Source organism: Salvelinus alpinus, chromosome 6 (assembly GCF_045679555.1).
Source record: "Salvelinus alpinus chromosome 6, SLU_Salpinus.1, whole genome shotgun sequence".
NCBI classification, from domain to species: domain Eukaryota; kingdom Metazoa; phylum Chordata; class Actinopteri; order Salmoniformes; family Salmonidae; genus Salvelinus; species Salvelinus alpinus.
Genome location: NC_092091.1, coordinates 64,617,209 through 64,641,554, shown reverse-complemented (window position 1 = coordinate 64,641,554; position 24,346 = coordinate 64,617,209). Strand labels below are relative to the sequence as shown.

Here is a 24,346-nt window from a genome sequence, read left to right as displayed (position 1 = left end):
TGTGAGGGATCTCTATAGAACTATATCACTGAAAACACTGGTTCAACATTTTATCCACGCGCATAGAGAATGAGATTATTTTGGTCACAGAACCTCAGTTTGGAAGGGACCAGTGTCATTTCAGCCCTCATTTCACAGCACAGTACACTCTCTAGCTATATTTTCAGGCTCAATCATTGATGCAGTCCACGGTGGGCCAGTAGTCGATTATTTATGTACCGGAGTCAGTAATGTGACAACAATTGTCTCAACTCGACTGTTTGTACGAACAGAAAAAAGCTCCACTGTCCTAAAAGACAAGCAACATCCAAAAACTTTACCCCAAGGTGAAGGAAGAGAGCCAATTAGTCATTCAAATTGATCAACATAAATCTATCAGCCGCGAATATCCCACACAGCGCTGTTACAAAGATCCAAGAGAGTGCTAAGGATGGCTGTTCATACATGCATACGTCGGAGTTCTGTTGATAGCAACGGCAGCATGATGCTAGCTGTAGATGGGGGAGTGCAGCCTGGGTATTTCATTTCACTCCCGCTGCGGCTCATCACGCCCAGATAAATCAATAGTGCTTCAATATTCAAACTGCCTCAGAGACCGGCTTGATTCTAATTGAATTATATTACAAGCCCTCCATTTTCCAAGCTATGAATGCCTTGCAATGTGGAAGTGTTGTACTTCCTGATACAATCAACAAGAGATTGGAGATGGTTGAGGATGACAAGGAATATTTTATTTTTTATTTTTTATTTTATTTCACCTTTATTTAACCAGGTAGGCTAGTTGAGAAAAAGTTCTCAGTTGTAACTGCGACCTGGCCAAGATAAAGCATAGCAGTGTGAACAGACAACAACACAGTTACACATGGAGTAAACAATAAACAAGTCAATAACATAGTAGGGGAAAAAAGAAAAAAAAAGAGAATCTATATACAATGTGTGCAAAAGGCATGTCGAGGTAGGCAATAAATAGGCCATAGGAGCGAATAATTACAATTTAGCAGATTAACACTGGGGTGATAAATCATCAGATGATCATGTGCAAGTAGAGATACTGGTGTGCAAAAGAGCAGAAAAGTAAATAAATAAAAACTGTATGGGGATGAGGTAGGTAAATTGGGTGGGCTATATACCGATGGACTATGTACAGCTGCAGTGATCGGTTAGCTGCTCAGATATTGAAATCAGGCAGGAGATTTTAGTCAACAAATAGCACTTTTGTCACAACCAGTCGTCACCATAACATTCAGCATCACCGTCCCCATAATCAACACCATAACGTCATCAGAATCATCACCATGTTCGTCAGTACCGTCATCACCGCTATGAGCCTACTTTATGACCACAGCTGCCCGTGATTTCCCCCCACATAGTACTTCCTAATGCTCTGTATTTCTAAATCTAAGTGTTTGGGGAGAACAGATATGTTTGTGTGTGTGTGTGTGTGTGTGTGTGTGTGTGTGTGTGTGTGTGTGTGTGTGTGTGTGTGTGTGTGTGTGTGTGTGTGTGTGCGTACAGTGATTAATGTCTGTGTAAGCGTGTGTTGCCGCATTGATATATGGGTAGGCGGTATTTGCTTTCTCAAAAATCGACACCATTACCTTGTTAATCTCCATCCGTCCTTCTTCAAACCCACTCCCGCTATCCCTCCTGCTTTCTCCAAAACAACATCCCTCCATCCATCAGAGAGGGAGAGAGAGAGAGAGAGCGAAAGAGCACCTCCCATCTCTCCGTCGTCACTACCATCGCTGTCGTTTTGTTTCTCCACAGCACATCTCTCCTCACCCAGCTACCTCCCTCCCTCCATCCCTCCTTCTGTCATCCCCTGCCCTCTCCCTCCAGTTGTCCCTTCCCTTCGCCTGCTAAAGAGATTTGCATTGATCATTTTCTTCTGTGGGTTCGGCTATATTTGTGGTTAGCCAGGCATGCCGCAATGAAGTATAGGAGACCCGCAGCGGCATAGAGGGAGGTAGAGAGAGAGAGAAAGAGAGAGAGAGAGAGAGAGAGAGAGAGAGAGAGAGAGAGAGAGAGAGAAAAGGGGCGTGAGAGAGAGAGAAAAGGGGGGAGAGAGAAAGAGAAAAGGGGGAGAGAGAGCGAGAGAAAATGGGAGAGAGAAAATGGGAGAGAGAGAAAAGGGGGGGGGAGAGAGAGAAAGAGAGAGAGAGAGAGAGAGAGAGAGAGAGAGAGAGAGAGAGAGAGAGAGAGAGAGAGAGAGAGAGAGAGAGAAAGACTATCAGTATTCTGCTATCCAACACCCCAAGGCATTCATTATTATCTCAAGGCAACAACTGCCTGGACAAATAGTCACAGACACTCTGCTTTCAGCACCTGACTCTTAAGACTCTAGAGAGTATGGTAATGAAGACATGACATGCAGGGAAACAACTCATTGAACTGGGAACTTCAAATGGTTCGAGTCCAGCTGTTGAAGATTTTCCAAAGGCTGGAGCTAACACATTTCCTCCCAGAGGTGGGTGGTGCTCACTCAGAAGTAGACAACCATCTAATCCCACCAACCCCTGTCGGTAAACATAGACAGACTCTGTTGCTGTTGCTGACAAACTGTGATGGGGAACATTTTGGATTTGGTCACATTGAGTACCATCGCCATATGGTTGTAGTTATTTTGGCATTGGAAGGGAGAGAGAGAGATAGAGAGAGAAGGGATAGAGGAGAGAGAAGAGACATAGACAGAGTTGTTAACATATGTTTCCCATGCAAATAAAGCCTCTTGAATTGAGAGAGAGACAGAGAGAGAAGAGATAGAGAGGTAGAGAGACAGAGACAGAGAGAGAGAGACAGAGAGAGAGACAGAGCGAAGAGATGGGGAGAGAGATAGAGAGAGAGGATGAGAGAGACAGTGAGAAAAGAAAGCTTATGGGGTCTACAAAAACAAAATGATATGTTTAAGCTGCCCTGTTTCTCTTTCTCTCTCTCCCTCCATCTCCCTCTCTCTCTTTACTCTCTCTCTCCCTCCATCTCCCTCTCTCTCTTTACTCTCTCTCTCTCTCTCTCTCTCTCTCTCTCTCTCTCTCTCTCTCTCTCTCTCTCTCTCTCTCTCTCTCTCTCTCTCTCTCTCTCTCTCTCTCTCTCTCTCTCTCTCTCTCTCTCTCTCTCTCTCTCTCTCTCTCTCTCTCTCTCTCTCTCTCTCTCTCTCTCTCTCTCTCCCTTCACCCTCTCTCACTCCCTCTTTCTCATTCTCAATTCAATTCAAGGGGCTTTATTGGCATGGGAAACATGTTTACATTGCCAAAGCAAGTGAAATGGATAAACAAAAGTGAAACAAACAATAACAAGTTCCAAAAGAATGAAGACATTTCAAATGTCATATTATGTCTACATACAGTGTCTTAACGATGTGCAAATAGTTTAAGTACAAAAGGGAAAATAAATAAACATACATTTATTTATACATGTATTTATAATGGTGTTTGTTCTTCACTGGTTGACCTTTTCTTGTGGCAACAGGTCACAAATCTTGCTGCTGTGATGGCACACTGTGGTATTTCACCCAGTAGATATGTGAGTTTATCAACATTTGATTTGTTTTTAAATTCTTTGTGGGTCTGTGTAATCTGAGGGAAATATGTGTCTCTAATATGGTCGTACATTTGGCAGGAGGTTAGGAAGTGCAGCTCAGTTTCCACCTCATGGGCAGTGTGCACATAGCCTGTCTTCTCTGGAGAGCAAGGTCTGCCTACGGCGGCCTCTCTCAATAGCAAGGCTAGGATCACTTAGTCTATACATAGTCAAAGCTTTCGTTAAATTTGGGTCAGTTACAGTGCTCAGGTATTCTGCCACTGTGTACTCTCTGTTTAGGGCCAAATAGCATTCTAGTTTGCTCTGTTTTTTTGTTAATTCTTTCCAATGTGTGAAGTAATTATCTTTTTGTTTTCTCAGGACTTGGTTGGGTCTAATTGTGTTGCTGTCCTGTGGCTCTGTGGGGTTGGTATGTGTTTGTGAACAGAGCATATGTGGTTCATATGTGTACATTGTGTATGTGAAAGCGGTGTGGGGGAGGAGGCAAAGGGGAGGGGAGGAGAGGGAGGGGAAGGGAGGGGAAGGGAAGGGAAGGGAAGGAAAGGAAAGGGAAGGGAAGGGAAGGGAAGGGAAGGGAAGGGAAGGGAAGGGAAGGGAAGGGAAGCACCTGCTTGGGCTAAAGATGGCTCCCCATGCTTTGCTCTGATTGGCTAAGAGTGTTCGTCATCTATAAAAACAGTCAAAAATATTCATTCCATCTCCACAACAGACAACGCATTCACATTTGTCATTCATAACGGGTATATAGTCTTAGCTAGCGCTGCATACGTGTTCTGTTGATCCCCCCTCGACAAGACAACACCCGCCCATCCTCCAGCACAGTGCCGTTTAATGAGATGAACGGTACAGTGGCCATGCACCCCGCCACTAAACAAACAACTGTTACTGAGACAAAGGGACAGGAGGACAGACAGGCGCGCTAATCTGATTTGAGCTGATTTCAGCTTAGATAGCAAAGTAATGGCTGCATTGTTGCCATAGCCGGGGAAAATCGAGAGAGTGAGAGAAGGGAGGGAGGGATGGAGGGAAGTAAATTCACTTCTCTGCTGTCTCTTGTGAGCCGTCAAGACAAGCGTTCAAGCAGAAGACAAGACAATTCCCACGGACCCCCCCTCCAATCCACCACTCAACAAACAAGGGACCCCCAAACACCCGCCTCCTCCATCCTCCCTCCCTCCATCCTCCCCTCCCTCCACCTTTCAAAACAGCATCGCTCAAATCAAAATAAAACCAGCGCAATTCCAATGAATGATGATGACAATCAATAGTAATGAAAAAAATCTCCCAAAAACACTCAAGTAATTACAATCCATGTGTTTCTTTGTCTGCATCAGTAGCTTATTCTTTGCTTGGAAGCATCCAAATACATGTCTGTGTCAAAGAGAGAGTGTGTAACATAGGCATACAGTACGTACAGTTGCAGCAGCAGCAACACAAAGGATTTTTTATTTAAAAAAAGATTTTACACCATACCTTTTGAATTCTGTCCTTCTTCCATATTCTCTTCCATTGTGACTGGGTTTGTGTCCACTTCGATTTCAATACACAGAAATGTCACAAATCCTCTCGGTCACAAGTGTATAAAGCCTCCTCTCTCGGCTATGTGTGTGTACAGTGTGAGTGTGTGTTGGGGTGTGTTTTGTCCCCTAGCTGTGAGTTGTGGCGTTGTAGCAGTGAGCAGCTCCTAGGGAAGTCTCAGTGTTGTGTCGTCTCTCTCAGACTCTCACTCACACCCCTCCCTCGCTCCTCTCTCTCTCTCTCTCTCTTTCTCTCTCCGACACTCACACCCCTCCCTCGCTCCTCTCTCTCTCTCTCTCCGACACTCACACCCCTCCCTCGCTCCTCTCTCTCTCTCTCTCTCTCTCTCTCTCTTTCTCTCTCCGACACTCACACCCCTCCCTCCCTCGCTCCTCTCTCTCTCTCTCTCTCTTTCTCTCTCCGACACTCACACCCTCCCTCGCTCATCTCTCTCTCTCTCTTTCTCTCTCCGACACTCACACCCCTCCCTTGCTCCTCTCCTCTCTCTCTCTCTCTTTCTCTCTCCGACACTCACACCCTTCCCTTGCTCCTCTCCTCTCTCTCTCTCTCTTTCTCTCTCCGACACTCACACCCCTCCCGCTCCTCTCTCTCTCTCTCTCTCGCTGGCACTCACACCCCTCCCTCCCTCGCTCCTCTCTCTCTCTCTCTTTCTCTCTCCAGCACTCACACCCCTCCCTCGCTCCTCTCTCTCTCTCTCTCTCTCTCTCTCTTTCTCTCTCCGGCACTCACACGCCTCCCTCTCTTTCAGCTCTCACTCCATTCCATCTCTCGGACTCTCACACCCGTATCTCTCTGTCTCAGAGCGCTGCAGCCCCTGGTCTCATTCCTTCGGGTTCTTCTGAAGATGATCAATTCCCCCTGTCCATCACTAGAAACCACAACACCAGGATGCACATAACTGGACTGGGAGAGAAAGATCAAACTCCTCTTCCCTTTAAAATGTCTTAAGCATAAATATGAACAACCATGTTTTTGGAGAAAGGAGTGTAAAGGAGAGACTGAGTCCAGGGGGAATGGAAGGAGAAACTCTACTTCCCTGTGTGTTTCTTTAAATGTAAATTGGGAATAACACTGCTGAGTTGGAAAGACAGAAAAGGAGGAACGGGCCACAAGGAGAAAGACAGAAGCAGGTGTTCAGCCATAAAAACAAGGGATTGAGGGTTTGTATTAGAAGCAGGATGGTGAAAGCAGCAGCAGCAGCAGCCCGGCACACTGTGAGCAGATGGAGGGGTGTAACCAGCCCAACAGCCACTCTCCCTCTCACCCTCGTCCCCCACTAAACCCCCCTGGTTTTTAGAGTAAATGGAAGAGCCCGCCAGTCAGCCTGCCCGTGGTTAAGTTATGCTGCACTGACTAGTGAAAGGAAGAGGATATATGTTTTGACCTTCTGAAATTGAATAATGCCTTTTTTTCATTGCTGTGTTGGGCTTGGATGGGAGTATGTCTGTGTTTTGTCACAAATATATACAGTGCTATGGCTCTCAAGGAACCCTTTTCTCAATGGCAAAGAGCGCGCACGCACAATCGCACTCATGCAGGCGCACACACACACACACACACACACACACACACACACACACACACACACACACACACACACACACACACACACACACACACACACACACACACACACACACACACACACACACACACACACACACACACACACACACACACACTAGTGATAGGGGGAAAAATCGATACAATTACATATCGCAAAATTATTTTGGACAATATTATATCGATACTTTGACTCCAAGTATTGATGAGACTTTTTTGTTGTTGCCAGCGCTAGTCGGCTGTACCTGCGCCAAAACTCTGGCATTTTTCATCCTATAGCTTGTCTCCATCTTCTTTTGAAAAAGTGAGCCAACATGTTTTCAGCACTGTCATTTCCATGACTGATCCATGCTCTCTCCTGTCTCTCTGCAGCAGTCACAATAGTGAGCAATATGTTCAGGAACATCAAATCACAATAAAATCACAGTATCAAATCACAATGCATATAGAATGGTGAGAATCGTAATCCATATCGTATCGGCACCTAAATATCGTGATAATACCGTATGGTAAGGTCCTTGGCAATTCCCAGGCCTGACACGCACGCTCACACACACACCCCGCACAATTGCGCGCGCGCACACACACACACACACACACACACACACACACACACACACACACACACACACACACACACACACACACACACACACACACACACACACACACACACACACACACACACACACACACACACACACACACACCTATCTCCGTCATATATAGAGTGACTGATTTACAGTATAGGGGATGCTGTAGGGGTTTTACAGGGGAGGTCATAGACACAAAGAGAACAGAATGACAAAGTTTCCTACGTGTTGTTGTCTTATGTAGCTGGTCTTAAAGCTCTGGGACAGGTTCTCATAGCGCCTCAGGACACGGTCACTCCTGGCTGATCCCTATAGGGTTACAGGGGTGGTGAGGGAAGCAGGCAGTAATTGTGTTTGAACCCGATGCCCCAGAAGACTATGTTAACCCTCTGAACTAATGGCTTTAGTCTCAGAGAAGGTTAGTCATCAGACAGGTCCCTCTCGCAAAAGAGATTGTATCTCAATGAGACAAACCTGTATAAGGGTTAAATGAAAACAATTGATCACTGGTTACACCTAGATCGATTTGAGTTGTGTATCTCCGCTCTGCCTGGTTCCCCAGCACCCCAACCAGTACTACCGAGGGCTACTGTCTGTATGAGGCACTGATTGGTTATGGTTGGAGAGTACAATCAGGGATGGACACAGCACTAATCAATCACACTGTTCTGGCCAACAGCCAACACACACACACACACACACACACACACACACACACACACACACACACACACACACACACACACACACACACACACACACACACACACACACACACACACACACACACACACACACACACACACACACACACACACACACACACACACACACACACACACACATTCACTCTGGCGGAAGCGTTGACGCAAAAATGTAGCGCTGCGTGTTACTGCTTCGTACACACACACGCGCACATTGAGATAAGACCTGCAGCCAAATCAATGATCTCTCAATCAATCAATATTAGCAATTGGTGTTAAATGATGGCAATAGAAGACAGCACATGATGATAAAAATGATGAAAATACAAATGATGAATCAAGTTCATTATTAAAACACACACAGATGAAATAAACCATAGCCGTCTTTAACTGCTGTGTGAATCTGATCCTGTTCATTCTCTATGCTGTCAGCAGCAGTGGCACGTCCACATAAAGACAAGTGGGAGACCTGAGTGGGAGACCCACAGCACAACTCTGCTGTGCTCTGGCTGCATGAACTGAACGGAGGCAGCGGTAACCACGGCGCGTGTCACTCTGCATGCAGCGGCAGGTACAATAGCCTAGCAACGACAGCACGAGCTGCGCGCCTGGCGACGGCGGTGAGATGTGATGTGGCGGCCGCGCCCGAGATGAAAATGATTGGCTGCAGTCAGCGAGGTCATTAACAATGTAGCAGCTATAGAAGCGAGGGCCTTTCATGGCTACTAGATAGGAGCGAAGACGACTCTTTCTCAATTCATCTTTCCTTGCATCGTCTCTCCTCGCCTCCTTCTCAAAATGCTTTGGAGAAGAAAGTCCTCCAATACAATTGAGAAGGAAGAGATGGGATAGAATGCAAGGAATCACAGAATGACAAATTGAGATTGAGCCGCAGACTCCAGAGAAAAGCAGCGCAGCTGATAATAATTGCGGAGTTTCAAAGGAGGAGTGAGGAGTGATCCTGCATCAGGTATAGTCTGAGGGGAGTGTAGAGCTCACGTTGATGAAAGACACTGTAGATAGGAATACGGAGTGGATGTGGAATCAGATCCGGTTGGGCTTCGGCTGACAGCTGACTGAAGATCTCAGGACTGAATCAGATCGTCTAGACGTACAAGGCAGATAGTCTAGACGTATAAGAGATAGAAGAACGATACTGAATGAACTACTGATACTACAGATACTACAGATCTGGAAGTAAGCCATGTGCTTTTGTGTGGAATTCAAGTGACAGGATTGTAGGCCTACTACGCCAATGAACAACGACAGATTAAAACATTTTTTTTGTGTGTGACACTCACAGTGCAGACTTTTAGTTATTTTTCCTTTGCTAATTATGCTATGAACCAGCCACTTCTCTGGCCATTACTATGCTATTAATGTCTGTAATCTCAGCTACAGGTTTGTTTCTCACGCATACTAATCAGACAATGGGGAGCTGCGCCATGACAACCTGAGAGACGGGCTGTAATTGGCTAGAATGGCAGAGAGGTTGAGTTTCTGAGAACCTAGGGCCAGGATGGATGACTCATACCACAGGCCTGGACGTAGGCCCGCGCGCCCGCACACACTCACTAGTGCTTCTGTATCACTGGTAGAACAAGACAATGTTCCAACGACAAAACAATCAAATCTTCTCTACTATACAAGTTGTAATTTTCTCAAGAGACACATTACTGAAACCAAGACACAGACTCAACATACAGATAGCCTAGAATATGTCATGTAATCATTCTGAATATATGCCATACAGATTAATTATGAATTCATTATTTGGTTTATTGTACAATATTAAACATTGCTTACCTCTAGGACCTAGGTTATTAAATAGCAGCATACTTGTTGTTTTACATGAGGGCTGTAGAAGGTTGACAAACAGTACTATGCAGAGACTGTATTGGCTCTAACATGGGTGGAAGACTTCTATGTACAGTTAAATAGTTGTGAGTATGTATGTTACTATGTACTTCAGGACTATAAGTTGTGAGTATGTATGTTACTATGTACTTTAGGACTAATAGTTGTGAGTATGTATGTTACTATGTACTTCAGGACTAATAGTTGTGAGTATGTATGTTACTATGTACTTTAGGACTAATAGTTGTGAGTATGTATGTTACTATGTACTTCAGGACTAATAGTTGTGAGTATGTATGTTACTATGTACTTTAGGACTAATAGTTGTGAGTATGTATGTTACTATGTACTTTAGGACTAATAGTTTTGAGTATGTATGTTACTATGTACTTCAGGACTATAAATTGTAAGTATGTATGTTACTATGTACTTTAGGACTAATAGTTGTGAGTATGTATGTTACTATGTACTTCAGGACTATAAATTGTAAGTATGTATGTTACTATGTACTTTAGGACTAATAGTTTTGAGTATGTATGTTACTATGTACTTTAGGACTATAAGTTGTGAGTATGTTATTTAGGACTAATAGTTGTGAGTATGTATGTTACTATGTATTTTAGGACTATAAATTGTGAGTATGTATGTTACTATGTACTTTAGGACTATAAGTTGTGAGTATGTACTTTAGGACTAATAGTTGTGAGTATGTATGTTACTATGTATTTTAGGACTATAAATTGTCAGTATGTATGTTAATATGTATTTTAGGACTATAAATTGTCAGTATGTATGTTACTATGTATTTTAGGACTATAAATTGTGAGTATGTATGTTACTATGTACTTTAGGACTAATAGTTGTGAGTATGTATGTTACTATGTATTTTAGGACTATAAATTGTGAGTATGTATGTTACTATGTATTTTAGGACTATAAATTGTGAGTATGTATGTTACTATGTATTTTAGGACTAATAGTTGTGAGTATGTATGTTACTATGTATTTTAGGACTATAAATTGTGAGTATGTATGTTACTATGTATTTTAGGACTAATAGTTGTGAGTATGTATGTTACTATGTATTTTAGGACTATAAATTGTGAGTATGTATGTTACTATGTATTTTAGAACTATAAATTGTGAGTATGTATGTCAGCAGCTGATAGGTGGTATAAGGAGATTAGACAGTATGCCTCCTTGTTATCATAAAATAATTTCCCCAACAGCTACCAACTCTAGGAATCAAACAGATGGTGTGTGAGTGAGTGTGTGTATGTGTGTGTGTGTGTGTGTGTGTGTGTGTGTGTGTGTGTGTGTGTGTGTGTGTGTGTTGTTGCTCTGCTACCAACTTCCTATCTCCGAGACACACCACTTCAAACACGCCGTCTCTTTCCAGACTGAGGCACCTTCTGGATCTGTTACAGGCTACAAAAAACACGTCTCTCTTTCTCTCTGACATATTCAAGAGTTCATATACCTAAACATTTCATAGAGAATGTGTCTTCATCTAAGCACTCTCCCCTCCACATGCAGAGAGAGCGGGAGAGAGAGAGAGAGAGAGAGAGAGAGAGAACCAAACGCCCCCATAGGATTCCCCTAGCGGAGGCCGTTCATTGCTCAAACGGATTGCTGGGAGCAGAGGAGTGTTGAAGTGACAGAATCGGGACTGCCGGCCTGCGCAGCCTATCCATTATAGAGAGGCTGTAGTGCTGTAGAGCTAGCACCCTACAGAAATCACAGGCTCAGAGAGACAGACATTTTAGATTCCACATGATATTTCCATTGTAAACAACTGGTGGTAGATTCTGTGTATGTGTTTATGTGGGGAAACACAGGCTTATAACATATGCGGCCTGTTCAGGGGGGTGAAATGTATAGGAGTGTTCCGATAAAAATGTATTGTGTGTAGAACAGGAATGGCTGTCTACGTAGAACAGAATGCAATGTACCTAATCAAGTCAGCTCTAGACATTCCATTTCTATCTTCACTCTGAGGATTTTATTTTGAACGTCCTGGACATTTCAGCAAACCGAACGAACAACTTGAATGTTGCTAGTTTACGTGAGAGCGGAAGCTATTAACACAAATATGCAAGCTATTCACAAGCACGGAAGCGTGTATGTTTACATATTAAGACACACGTCTTTGGTTGAAATTATGAAAATCATGACGATGCTTCAGAACCATTCGTGAACATAAGAAACTCACCTAATGAATAAACAAAGCATATTTTCTACGATTTTCAGTTCGAATTTTGGTCAGAAGTTTCACGACTTGTTCTTTAACAGAGAAGTAAGTCAGAGGGCTGTTCGTCAAAGAACCATCATTTCACTTTCAAGATGGCAGATTAAAGATTTTTCAGTGGTGCCGGGTTGCACTTTTCAGCTCGAGCCGCCACATATATCTGACTACAGTATATGCAGTGAAATGAATATGTGTCTGTGAGGGCAAAGTCACTGATTCCTTCACAGACAAGACAAAGCCATGTCACATGATAGCATGAATGACGCCAAAGGTGGTGGACATTGTCTCCTACTGAGTCTTCACAGTAGCACAGAGGAGGCTGGTGGGAGGAGCTATAGGAGGACGGGCTCATTGTCATGGCTGGAATGGAATCAATGGAACGGAGTTAAACATGTGGTTTCCATATGTTTGATTTGCTTGATACCGTTAAAATGCATTCCATTCCAGCCTCCTATGCAGTAGCAGTGACATATTATGTAGGGTTATATGCATATTTACAGTATGTGTATAACCTTACATAAATGCATATTTACAGTATGTGTATAACCTTACATAAATGCATATTTACAGTATGTGTATAACAGGTACTACAAAAAGCTTATTTGTTTAAGTGAATTAACACAAACAACCCAATAAATAACTATAAATGCTAACCTAAACAAACTAATTAAAACATGGAATTTGCATTTAAATAGCATCCCTCATCTACTGTATATATATAAGTGTGTCTCAAACCCACTATGAATTGGGTATTCCCATCGGCACTAGCCTAAAGGAAAGGAGGACGGATGGGGGATTCTCCTCTTCTGTAATATACTGTATACTGTGTGACCTACATACAATGGATTGTGCACCGCCTGAATCTACCTTGGATACTAATCAGCCTGGCTTGGTGTGTGCAAGATAGCCTGGTTAAACCAGACTGAATGCTGCGCTCAATGAGGAGGGTGGCGCTCTCTAGTAACGGTAATGATTACCAATATCATCGACGTGTGTGTGTGCGTCCGTGCCTGTGTGCGTTTTTGCGTGTGTGTGTGTGTGTGTGTGTGTGTGTGTGTGTGTACACACGGCTGATAGTGAATAATATAGAGGAAGATGAAACATCCAAGTCATGCGTTACATATGATCCCTGTCTAGTGACCGGCGTGATGAGAAGATGAGCTGTTATTTTTGTCAGCAGACGATGCAGAAGATGATGAGACAGCTGATTGACTAGTGTGTGTGTGTGTGTGTGTGTGTGTGTGTGTGTGTGTGTGTGTGTGTGTGTGTGTGTGTGTGTGTGTGTGTGTGTGCTACTCGTGATGTGTTGCTTCGCTCAGTGACGGAGGGGGTGATAGGGCTTTTGCCCGCTGCTTCCTGCTTACTGCTCACTAAAGCATTGTGTAATTGGTCAGATGCTCGAATAAATTCTGGGTCCATACGTGAACCGGAACGAGGAGCTCCACCCTCTCTCTCTCTCTGCAAGTTACAGGCCAAATGTCCCCTCCCCTTCTGAAATTCCAAACACCTACAAAATGGTGAATTGTCCAAACTACTGGGACCAATGCAGCTTGTTATCTCACCATCCCGTTGTATCATGACAGATCGTCTGTACCATTTATGTCTACGTAGTCTGTCTACAAGATATTACAGTAGCGGGGATTGTGCTTGTGAAGCCTCTCTAAGCCAACTTGTAGGTAGGTGGGATTACTATTTACTGGCGGTCTACTGTCTGTCAGTCAGTGATGTTAGCCAATAGTGTGACAAATTACCATTCCTGGGCAGTCTCCCCTAAAGGGCTTCATAATGTGCGAAGTAAAGAGAGACGACTTGAATTGACTCACGTCAGACGACGCAGTGAATGACTATATCTTACAGCGGGTAGACCGGAGTCTCGCTGGGAAAAGAAGGACAACAAACACCATCAGTCAATCAGTCAGTCAACACACTGAACATTGTTATAACGTACCCTCAATCTCTTACACGTTCCACTGGTGTGACAGTCAACCTACGAGGTATCCCCCTGTAGTTAGTTTTACCACATGGATGTTCCCATCTGAAGGTTATACTGTAGGTACATAATTAGTGATGGCTGTTGATCATACAGTGCTGTCAAATAACGTGTCACAGTGCTACAGAGTCAAGTTCTTCTAAGTGTGGCTCAGGTGGTAGAGCACGCCGGCAGGGTTGTGGGTTTGGTTCCCGGGGCCACCCATACTTAAAAACGTATATGCGCGCATGACTGTGTCGCTTTGGATAAAAGCGTCTGCTAAATGGAATATTTTTTATTATGTTTTATATGGACCCGTGTGGCTCAGTTGGGAGCGCATGGTGCTTGCTACGCCAGGGTTGTGGGTTCGATTCCCACGGGGGACCAGCATGGGAACAAGTACAAAAATGTGTTCACTCACTGCTATAAGTCACACTGGATAAAAGTGTCTGCTCAAATCTAGAATAGAATTTTGCAATAGTCAGTCATCACACCATTATTAACAGTGATAATGGTTACAACGGTTACATCACGGTTTGAGTAGGACGTGAGAAGGAGCTGGACAGGAATCTGTTTTATTAAGGCGGCCATAGAGAGTTAGGCTCTGCAGTCGCTTCTTTAGTAATCGTGACGATATGCTGTTGGAGCACGGTGAATACTGTACGGGCTCCTAGAGCTTTTCTTTGTGAACCCTGGCTAGGAGGAGATCAACGTAGCCTATGTATTCAAAGTGTGTTTGTGTGTGTGTGTGTGTGTGTGTGTGTGTGTGTGTGTGTGTGTGTGTGTGTGTGTGTGTGTGTGTGTGTGTGTGTGTGTGTGTGTGTGTGTGTGTGTGTGTGTGTGTGTGTGTGTGTGTGTGTGTGTGTGTGTGTGTGTGTGTGTGTGTGTGTGTGTATACCAGTGCTTGCAGCGTCCCGCAGATATTTTTCAGTGCAGTAGAATAGCTGAAAGTCAGACTGACCGCCAACTGGCTTCAAAACAGCATGTCGAAAGAAGAGAGGACAACTGGTGTTTCAAAGAAGCATAGAAAGAGAGATAGAAAAAAGGGAATAGATAGAGAGGGGGGAAAGGAAGAGAGAGCGAGAGAGAGAGAGAGTCAGCAGACAAGAGGGAAAAAAGTGACAGGCAGATAGCGTGGGAGGAAGATAAGAGGTAGAGAAAGACAGAAGGAGAAAAGGAGAGGTATAAGGTCATGTCAGTGAATGGCCTCGACACTCTAAAGCTCTCAGACACAGCTCTGAGGTCACATCCACGGGACACAAAACATCAAACAACAATTCAAGACGGCTCGAGTTCGGTCGCCACGGTAGACGGCGACCATGGCGACCGTGAGATCCACTTCCTGGTTTGAGAAGTGAATGACCTCTATCTTTCAGTGACTTCCACCGGGCACTCCATGTAAAGAGAACTGTCCACGGAATTGTGAAAGAAAAACGGAACGTCTTGAAACGAATGATCGCTCTGCTGTGCTGTGTGCATGCGTCATAAATTGTCACACCAACGCAAAGACGATTTCTAGATAGCCAAACTCACCTCTCATATCTCATCATATTCTCAGCGGCATTTGGAGAAATTGAACTCATTCTGAACCACAAGTTGTCCACCATTGGGTTAGTAAAGATGTAATAAACTACTATCAATACCAAACTGGATTTTGCAGTAAAGTCAAAGAGGGGTAATCTATTTATCTGCCAGTCAATATAACATAATGCAATCTTCCCTCGGGTGAATTAAACTCAGTCTGCCATTAAGTGCCACTGACAATAACGAGGACAACACGAGTCTGGTAACATGATTTTAACAATGTCTGATGGCATTCTCTTGGCTGCTATAATTCATTGTCCATCGTACAGTACTTGTACTGTACAGATTCCTTATCATCCCTTATTCCGGGTCCGGGAATAATTCCATTACATCTTTTAAGAAGACTGCACAAAAATCAGGCCAGAGACAGTGGACAGACACTCCTCCTCTCCTCCCCTCCTTATCTCTTCCCTCTCTCACTCCTTCTCCTCTCCTCCTCTCCCTCGCTCCATCTCCCCCTCATTGTGCTATTTTTCCCGACCAGTCAGAGCATGCATGCATCGCGGCGCCCAAGGATTCCCTTGATGTTTAAAATAGCTCTCCGAAAACAGGATTAAAAATTCATTCACTTGTTTTCTTAATTCACAAATATTTAACCCTCCTCCCTCCACCTCCCTGTTCCAATTCTCTTTACACTGACAAAAGACTGAGTAGCATCCTTGTTTTCTAAACGGGATCTATAGGGATATGTACAGCATAGTGTGTGTGTGTGTGTGTGTGTGTGTGTGTGTGTGTGTGTGTGTGTGTGTGTGTGTGTGTGTGTGTGTGTGTGTGTGTGTGTGTGTGTGTGCGTGTGTGTGTGTAAAGCATGTATGTATTATTCATCCAGTGGATGGTTCTCCCTCCCACTATAGCTGTGACCAACATAAATATTTCAATAAATAAATATATTAAATAAAAAATGAAGCCTGTTATGATAATGTAATAACCCCAACCACAAACAATATTGATATCTACACAGACCCTATCAATCATTCAGTCTCACCTGACCTATCCTATTATTTTAAGCCTACAGTACGCAATCCACTTTAGATGATGGATCTACTGAAAGCTGTTTCTCCCCTGAACCTGATCCTGCTCTGATTAAACTCAGGATTGTGCCTTTAAAGCATTTGATTTTAAACCCCTTATCAGGGGAGTTGGGAGAAATGGCCATACGCATCTTTTATGCAAAGTAATGTTTGCCTTGTGACGCTGAAGAGAGTGGAGTGCGGTGACGTCAGGTGTGAGCCAGCAACATCTGGGTTGTTTTGAAACCAACCTGCTCAGTAACAGCTCCATCATCGCTAGGCCACCGTAGGTCTGGTATCGCCGAGGCAACGGCACGTGACTGTTTGCTCTCAGCATCTGATGTACCAGACATATAGGCTAAGCGCTTCCTCTTCTGCGGTTAATTTCCTTAAAATCTCTATATATTGGAAATGAGCTAACCTTTTAGAAGGTAAACTCTGTCCTCAAGTGGGTGGAACTCTTCAACAGCCTAAGGTGACTGTGTGCTGGTCAGTAACTGAAACACCTCGAGCAGCACTAGCAGTTTGGCCCTCCTGCAGTTCGAAAAGTTATTATGTCGGAAATGGATGGAAATGTGTCTCGGGGACATTATCCCGCTTCAAACACATAATGGCCAATTTTTTACAGGGAAAGAGCAGAGTGTGTGTGCGTGTGCGTGTGTGTGTGCGTGTGCGTGTGTGTGTGTGTGTGTGTGCGTGTGCGTGTGTGTGTGTGTGTGTGCAAATATAGCTGCTAAGAGGAAGCCATCAAGGTGGTGAGAGAGGCACTAACGCTTTCAGAGACAGAAAGGGAGCTGATGAGTGACTAGGTGAGCATATGTACCATGAGAGGGAACGATGTATATTTATGACTATTGTATTGGAACCAGGGACTAGGGTTTCTGTGAAGTGAATGTCATTTTTGATTATGTGAATTAGCATGTTGAAGTAATGTGATGTATTAAGTTGAGATTGTTGTCCTGTATTTTCACACCACAATAAAAGATGTTACCTGCTTCGATTGAAGCAAGCCCAATGTCTAAATATGTATGGTCTATGTCTGGGTTTAATACAGTACCTGAGCCTGGCACTACAACAGCTAAGAGATGAGAGGAAGAGGAAGAAAGAGTGAAACAGCGAGGATGTAGGGACGGAGGAGCGAAACAACGAAGGTGGAGGATGGAGGGATGGCGGCGGAAGAGGGACGGGAGGGACGGGAGGGATGGGAGGGACGGGAGCTCATATCACAGTCTGATGTCATGGCTATGAACCAGACCCAAATTGCACACTACTCCGTATACTATTCCCTATATAGTGCCCTATGGGCCCTGGTCAAAAGATGTGCACTATAAATGGAATAGGATGCCATTTGGGACTGGGACATACATACAGGCAACGCTCCAGAAAGCTTCTCATGTGTGATGCACTGCCTCTTGCCTCCACATGTAATACACATACATGGTAGTTACTTTGGCATTTCTAGTCTCAGGGACATTCAATGAGATTATATTAAATGACGTTTGGGCTGTGTTGGGAGATTGTGTGTATCCAAGAAGGATGGTGTTTTGTGTAGTATGTGTATCAGAGCGCTATGGCTGCAGGCTGTGGTTGACTTGACAGTCTGCCCCACCCATGACCTGGATAACAGTTATACTGCGATATTATAAGAGGAGAGGAGGACAGAGAGTGGGGAAGGGGCAGGGCTATATCAGTGAGGGAATCCTCTGCTCTCTACTCCTATCTTTTCCTCTCCTCTCTCCTCTCCTCTCCTCACATATAGCCACCATGCCTCAGTGACATGGGAATGCTCTTTCTGTGCCTTTAGTGGAAGCTCTGATGTGAATTATGACCACTGTGTTAGAATGAATATGGTCGTGTGTGTGTGTGTGTGTGTGTGTGTGTGTGTGTGTGTGTGTGTGTGTGTGTGTGTGTGTGTGTGTGTGTGTGTATATGAGAGAGAGAAATCAAAAGAGTAGGCCTGATTAAGAGTGACATGTGGACGTCATGTGCACACACACACACACACACACACACACACACACACACACACACACACACACACACACACACACACACACACACACACACACACACACACACACACACACACACACACACACACACACACACACACACACACACACACACACACACACACACACACACACAAATACACACAGTATGTGTCCCCTTCCTTCATGCAATATTGAAGGGATGAGAACGGACAAGGCTGTCTAAACCTTGGATCACGGTACCTCTGTTTCATTACAGTAGCCTAACAATAGAGCTAAAGAGCAACTCAATCCCCTACATAATGTGTTCGTGCGTGCGTGCGTGCGTGTATTGTAACTTTGCACAATATGCAAAAAATGCGGGCTGAGGCTGTTGAAATGCACAATACAGAGGCCATAAAGTTCTCCCCATAGCCCGTCTGAACTTTAACGCAGTCTACCTCCCTCCTCTCCCCCTGTCTGTCTGACCTGATCTACATCTAATGCCAGCCCGTCCCAGCTCAGCACACAATCTCCTGCAGAGAATGTTTCTTCTTCTTCTTTAAGTACCCATTGTGTGGTGAATGCGGGAGGTCAAAGGGCGATTGTGTCATAAGGGAACTGAATTCCATTCCAGAGGGGATTGAGTTTGGACACCGAGTTCTGAGAGCCTTGGCAACAGTGAAGTACACTTGCTAGAGCCACAACGCTTTTGGTGGCAGGACATAGCTACTGTACTAAACACACTTAGCTGGTCTGCTACACTCAAGGGCATCCAACAAGTGTACACTCGGGTGTTCACTACAGTACACTGCTGCACTACAGATATGAACAACACAATGTGTTCCTCTTTTACAGTCACACCTGAGGGAATAAACAGGAACAGAGAGCAGCCTAGCTCACCATGGAATAGCACCAAGACAGTGGAGCCAACAACGATGAAGGACCATGTGACTCAAAGACAGAGAACGAGAGGGTCTGGATTTTAGATCAAACACCTTTGGCCCCTGGTCAGTTGCAAAAGAGGCTACTTTCCGCTAAAGCCTCACCAGGAAAAAACGGTGGATCAAGTTTTTGGCTATTTGGTAACGTTTTGTGCAGGTACTTGTTTGACATATTACTGCGTTGTTAGGAGCTAGTAACGTAAGCATTTCGCTGCACCCGCTATAACATCTGCCAAACTGTGTACGCAACCAATACACATTGATTTGATTTGGCTTATAGGGAATCAACAGCGGAAAGGTCTTTATGATAGAGAAAGGGAGAAACGACAGACAATTGGTCAGAATATGAACCTATGATGGAAAGGATCATCTAAGGAGAGCAGGAAGCAGACAGTTAGACCCTGCTAGGGGGTAAACCCTGCTAGATAGTCCCTGTGACTTAGAGAGGAGACTTTTCACTGGTTCAGTGTCTCAGAGCATCTGGAGAAGTGAGTCAGTGGTGGTGGAAGGGAGTTTTGTATTTCAGGCTCTCTCTCTGGCCAAATCTGATCTAGGAACAGTTCACGACCCGTAACTCCGTCCAAATCGAAAGCAGAGACACAGAACAGGAGAGCAGGAGTAGGTGGGTGGCTCAATGACTCACCCCCCCCCCAAGACATACAAGTGCTTGCTCACTATTTACTGCTGCTTGGAAATCCAACACCGTGGAGTCCGACGGGAGGATGAGAAAGAAGAGAAACACAGAAGCTGGCGCCAGGATTAGCCGCACATCAAAACTTGGCCAGCACCGCCTGCTACAGATTGTCTGTTTTTGAGATTTGAGCTTTTGTCATTCCATACAGGAAAGTAAAATGACCTCTCTTCAAACACACACACACACACACACACACACACACACACAGAGAGAACTTCGATTAAGGAGATAGGAGTTTGGAACAAAGGGGGATTCTAGCCCGGGGTCTCTGCCAATGATTGCAATTCCATACAGCATAATGCTGACAGTGCTGTTGTATCATAATAAATAATTATCCTACACAGTAGTGTGTGCATGCCACACACACACACTGGGTAATCTGTCCTCGCTAAGGGTGTGAGGGAGCGGAAAAACTTCTCAGGTTCAGGTAGAATTGAAAAATCACTCAACTCTGCAACTGTATTCTAATTCGGTGTATGCAACATTAGTGTGCAAATCTCTGTCACTGCATACTCTTCACACAGTAACGTCTGTACAACATCTAACTAATGTTTCACCAACGTAGAGGCTGAACAGCTGCGTCATGGCCGTTTTAGCATATTGGCATATTTAGCATATTGGCATATTGGTGACTTATTGGCCAGATGGAATGAGATAGGCAGACATGTTATTGGCATGGCGGGATGGGGTCTGTTTGTGGGCCTCATACTCTCATGCCATCTGATGACACTTGATCTAAGGCTGCAAAAGTGGCAAGAGTTTCCGCCTAGAGACCCCAGGAGTGTGCACGTGTGTGTGCAGCCGTGCATATGTCTGTGTCTCTGTCAGTGTCTGTGTCCAACCTGTGGGGTAGGCCCAGACCCAGCAAAGCCTGGGATGAAACAGACAGACAGACAGACAGACAGACAGACAGACAGACAGACAGACAGACAGACAGACAGACAGACAGACAGACAGACAGACAGACAGACAGACAGACAGACAGACAGACAGACAGACAGACAGACAGACAGAGACAGAGACAGACAGACAGACAGACAGACAGACAGACAGACAGACAGACAGACAGACAGACAGACAGACAGACAGACAGACAGACAGACAGACAGACAGACAGAGCTATTCACATTAGCAAATCCTCCCGGTTCTCAGCTGGAGCAGGGAGTCAAAGGACATGAAGTGAAATTGTTCCACAAACACTGCAACGCTTGTGAAGATTATCAAAAAGCCCCACAGAAAGAGGAGAATGCTTGGAGGGGGCACAGAACAACCGCATAATACCACCATTTAGCACTCATGTGATTTGCTGGATGCATAATGGAGGGATGATGCAAAAAAGAATGATTGAAAGACTGAATGGCCGTTACACAATAACCATGTCTGTCTGTCTGTCTGTCTGTCTGTCTGTCTGTCTGTCTGTCTGTCTGTCTGTCTGTCTTTTCTCCATGAGATTTCATCAGACATAATACACCATGGGGAATTTGCTGCTCGGGTTATAAACACTCCAAACAATGAAATGGCAGTCGTTCTCAGGGTGCATATCCCTGCCAATATACCCCACTAAAATTTCTCTGTGTCAAATGTCCATGAAAAAAGATATCCTTATAAAAGACCAACCATAGACAACAATAGATGACATAATGCAGATTATTTATTTCCTTCATTCTCTAGATTGATGAGCACCTTTGACCAAGGCCTACAAAGACAAACCAATAACAAACCAATTAGAAACTACTTTGAACCTGTGACAAACACTCTCCTCAAGGGGCCAGGTGAGGCTCAAGGCCACTTCCCCTCATTCAAGATGAGTTTTTCCTGGCAGCTGTGCTGTTCTTTCCTTTCCTCACATCTGTTTGTGTTCCACCAGTAGCAAATTGACATGACAGAGAGAGACACAGAGAGAGATAGACAGAGAGAGAGAGAGAGAGAGAGAGATAGACAGAGAGAGAGTGAGAGTGAGAGAGAGAGAGAGAGAGAGAGAGAGAGAGAGAGAGAGAGAGAGAGAGAGAGAGAGAGAGAGAGAGAGAGAGAGAGAGAGAAAGAGACAGACAGACAGACAGACAGACAGACAGACAGACAGACAGACAGACAGACAGACAGACAGACAGACAGAGCAGGACCGAAAAGAGAGAGTGAGACAGAGACAGAGAGAGAGAGAGAGAGAGAGAGAGAGAGAGAGAGAGAGAGAGAGAGAGAGAGAGAGAGAGAGAGAGAGACAGACAGACAGACAGACAGACAGACAGACAGACAGACAGACAGACAGTCAGACAGACAGACAGACAGACAGACAGACAGACAGACAGACAGACAGACAGACAGACAGACAGACAGACAGACAGACAGACAGACAGACAGACAGAGATAGAAAGAGAGAGCAGGACCGAAAAGTGAGAGCGAGACAGAAAGAGAGAGACAGACAGAGACAGAGAGAGAGAGTGGGGGAACCAAAGAAAATAGCAGTCGGCCCTGTCCTTCAGGGGGGAAATTGAAAAAGAGGCAAAGCTCTTGATATACTGTACATTGCTTTGTTTTCAATTGGACTGTGCATCTTTAGACATCCACACACAACAGTGGTATAAACCAGTATAATATGTATCCAGTCATTATGAGCAGTCGTAAAAGCAGTTTTTCAGTAAAATGGCGGCCCTGCCACTTGTTTTGCTCTATAGCTGAGGGATGTGGCTGGAAAAATAATGAATATACCATTGAACCAATTCCCAGATCCCAGATTGTAGCTGTAAATCTAGTGCCTGGTGAGTTGTAATTGCATTAAAAATATCACCGTAGCTTCTGTCACTTCCTCATTTCTAGCAAACAGACAAGCAGCGTGATCTGATTATAAGCTTCATACTGGACTACTTAATAACATATTAGCAGCATGGTAAATAAAAGGGCATGGTAATAAAACAACATGTTTTAAGGAAATTGTGTGTGTATGTGGGGGACAGTGTGTGTGTGTGTGTGTGTGTGTGTGTGTGTGTGTGTGTGTGTGTGTGTGTGTGTGTGTGTGTGTGTGTGTGTGTGTGTGTGTGTGTGTGTGTGTGTGTGTGTGTGTGTGTGTGTGTGTGTGTGTGTATGGGGGGACAGTGTGTGTGTGTGTGTGTGTGTGTGTGTGTGTGTGTGTGTGTGTGTGTGTGTGTGTGTGTGTGTGTGTGTGTGTGTGTGTGTGTGTGTGTGTGTGTGTGTGTGTGTGTGTGTGTGTGTGTGTGTGTGTGTGTGTGTGTGTGTGTTTTTGCGTGTGTGTTCAATACCATTTCATTACTCGGTTGAAGGCGTCTGGCAACGGAACTCAATTGAAAACACTTTAGTTATATCCTTTCCATGCACAGTGTACACATTCCTTTCCCAGGAAAGCTACTGAGTTCAAGCCATTCATTCTTATTCAAGGCTACTCAATAGATACTGTTACAGAAGGCTCCCACAAGACAAAGAAACTGTTGCTTGTATCATATCAAATTCTTATTCTGATTGATAAAGGTTGGACACGGGCTACCCATCCCTCCCCAGCATTTGGTTCTAAACATGTTGACGTTTATTTAATAGATCATGAAAACACCTTTATTCCACATGCGGGGACATTGCATTCCTCTTTCTAAAATGCATGCACTAGCAATATGATTTAAACATTTTCCGAATCAGCAATTCAAACGCTCTATTGTAACATCGTTCATCCAGTGTCAGAAAGTGTCAATCACCGCAGCACCCAAACCCACGTTCCGTTATCCTTGTTCGGAAGTAGCATCAACAAGTCGCCAATAAATCATAAACAAGAAGAAAACAATTGTATTTCACTTACCCATCTCAAGCTATTTCTCTCCACTATGATGGTGAATAAAGTTAACAGGTTGTAGACCTCAGTAGGAACTTTCGAGATACAGCAGTCCAGTCCAATGTGGGTCGGAGGAATCAATGGTGTTTTGTCCGACCGAATTAATGAGTGAAGAAAACGGACAAAAGTACAGTATTGTGTGGTCTGTCCGAAGCTCAATCCCTGGGTCATTTTAACAAAGAAAAAAGCACACAGAGCATGGGTTGTTTGTATGTATGGCTACGCTAAGTTCGAGTCATCAATTCAAACTGTGATGATTGAATATGCCTACATTTCATAACGTCGATAAAACCCTATCTTTTTAC

The 24,346-nt window shown here is 44.4% G+C and overlaps 1 protein-coding gene across 3 annotated transcripts in view; it reads right to left on the bottom strand.

Moving 5' to 3' along the window:
* gpm6ab (glycoprotein M6Ab) overlaps window positions 1–24,130 on the bottom strand; it is a 72,444-nt gene extending 48,314 nt beyond the window's left edge. The window contains exon 1 of one of the 3 annotated variants that reach the window (XM_071407399.1): window positions 24,009–24,130. In XM_071407399.1, the coding sequence (XP_071263500.1) occupies window positions 24,009–24,012 (4 nt within the window). In that variant the 5' untranslated portion in view covers window positions 24,013–24,130. Of the gene's footprint in view, window positions 1–5,010; window positions 5,246–24,008 lie in introns of those variants that run through there. The other 2 variants (XM_071407397.1, XM_071407400.1) reach the window with 2 other exon arrangements.
* Window positions 24,131–24,346: the final 216 nt, after the last annotated feature.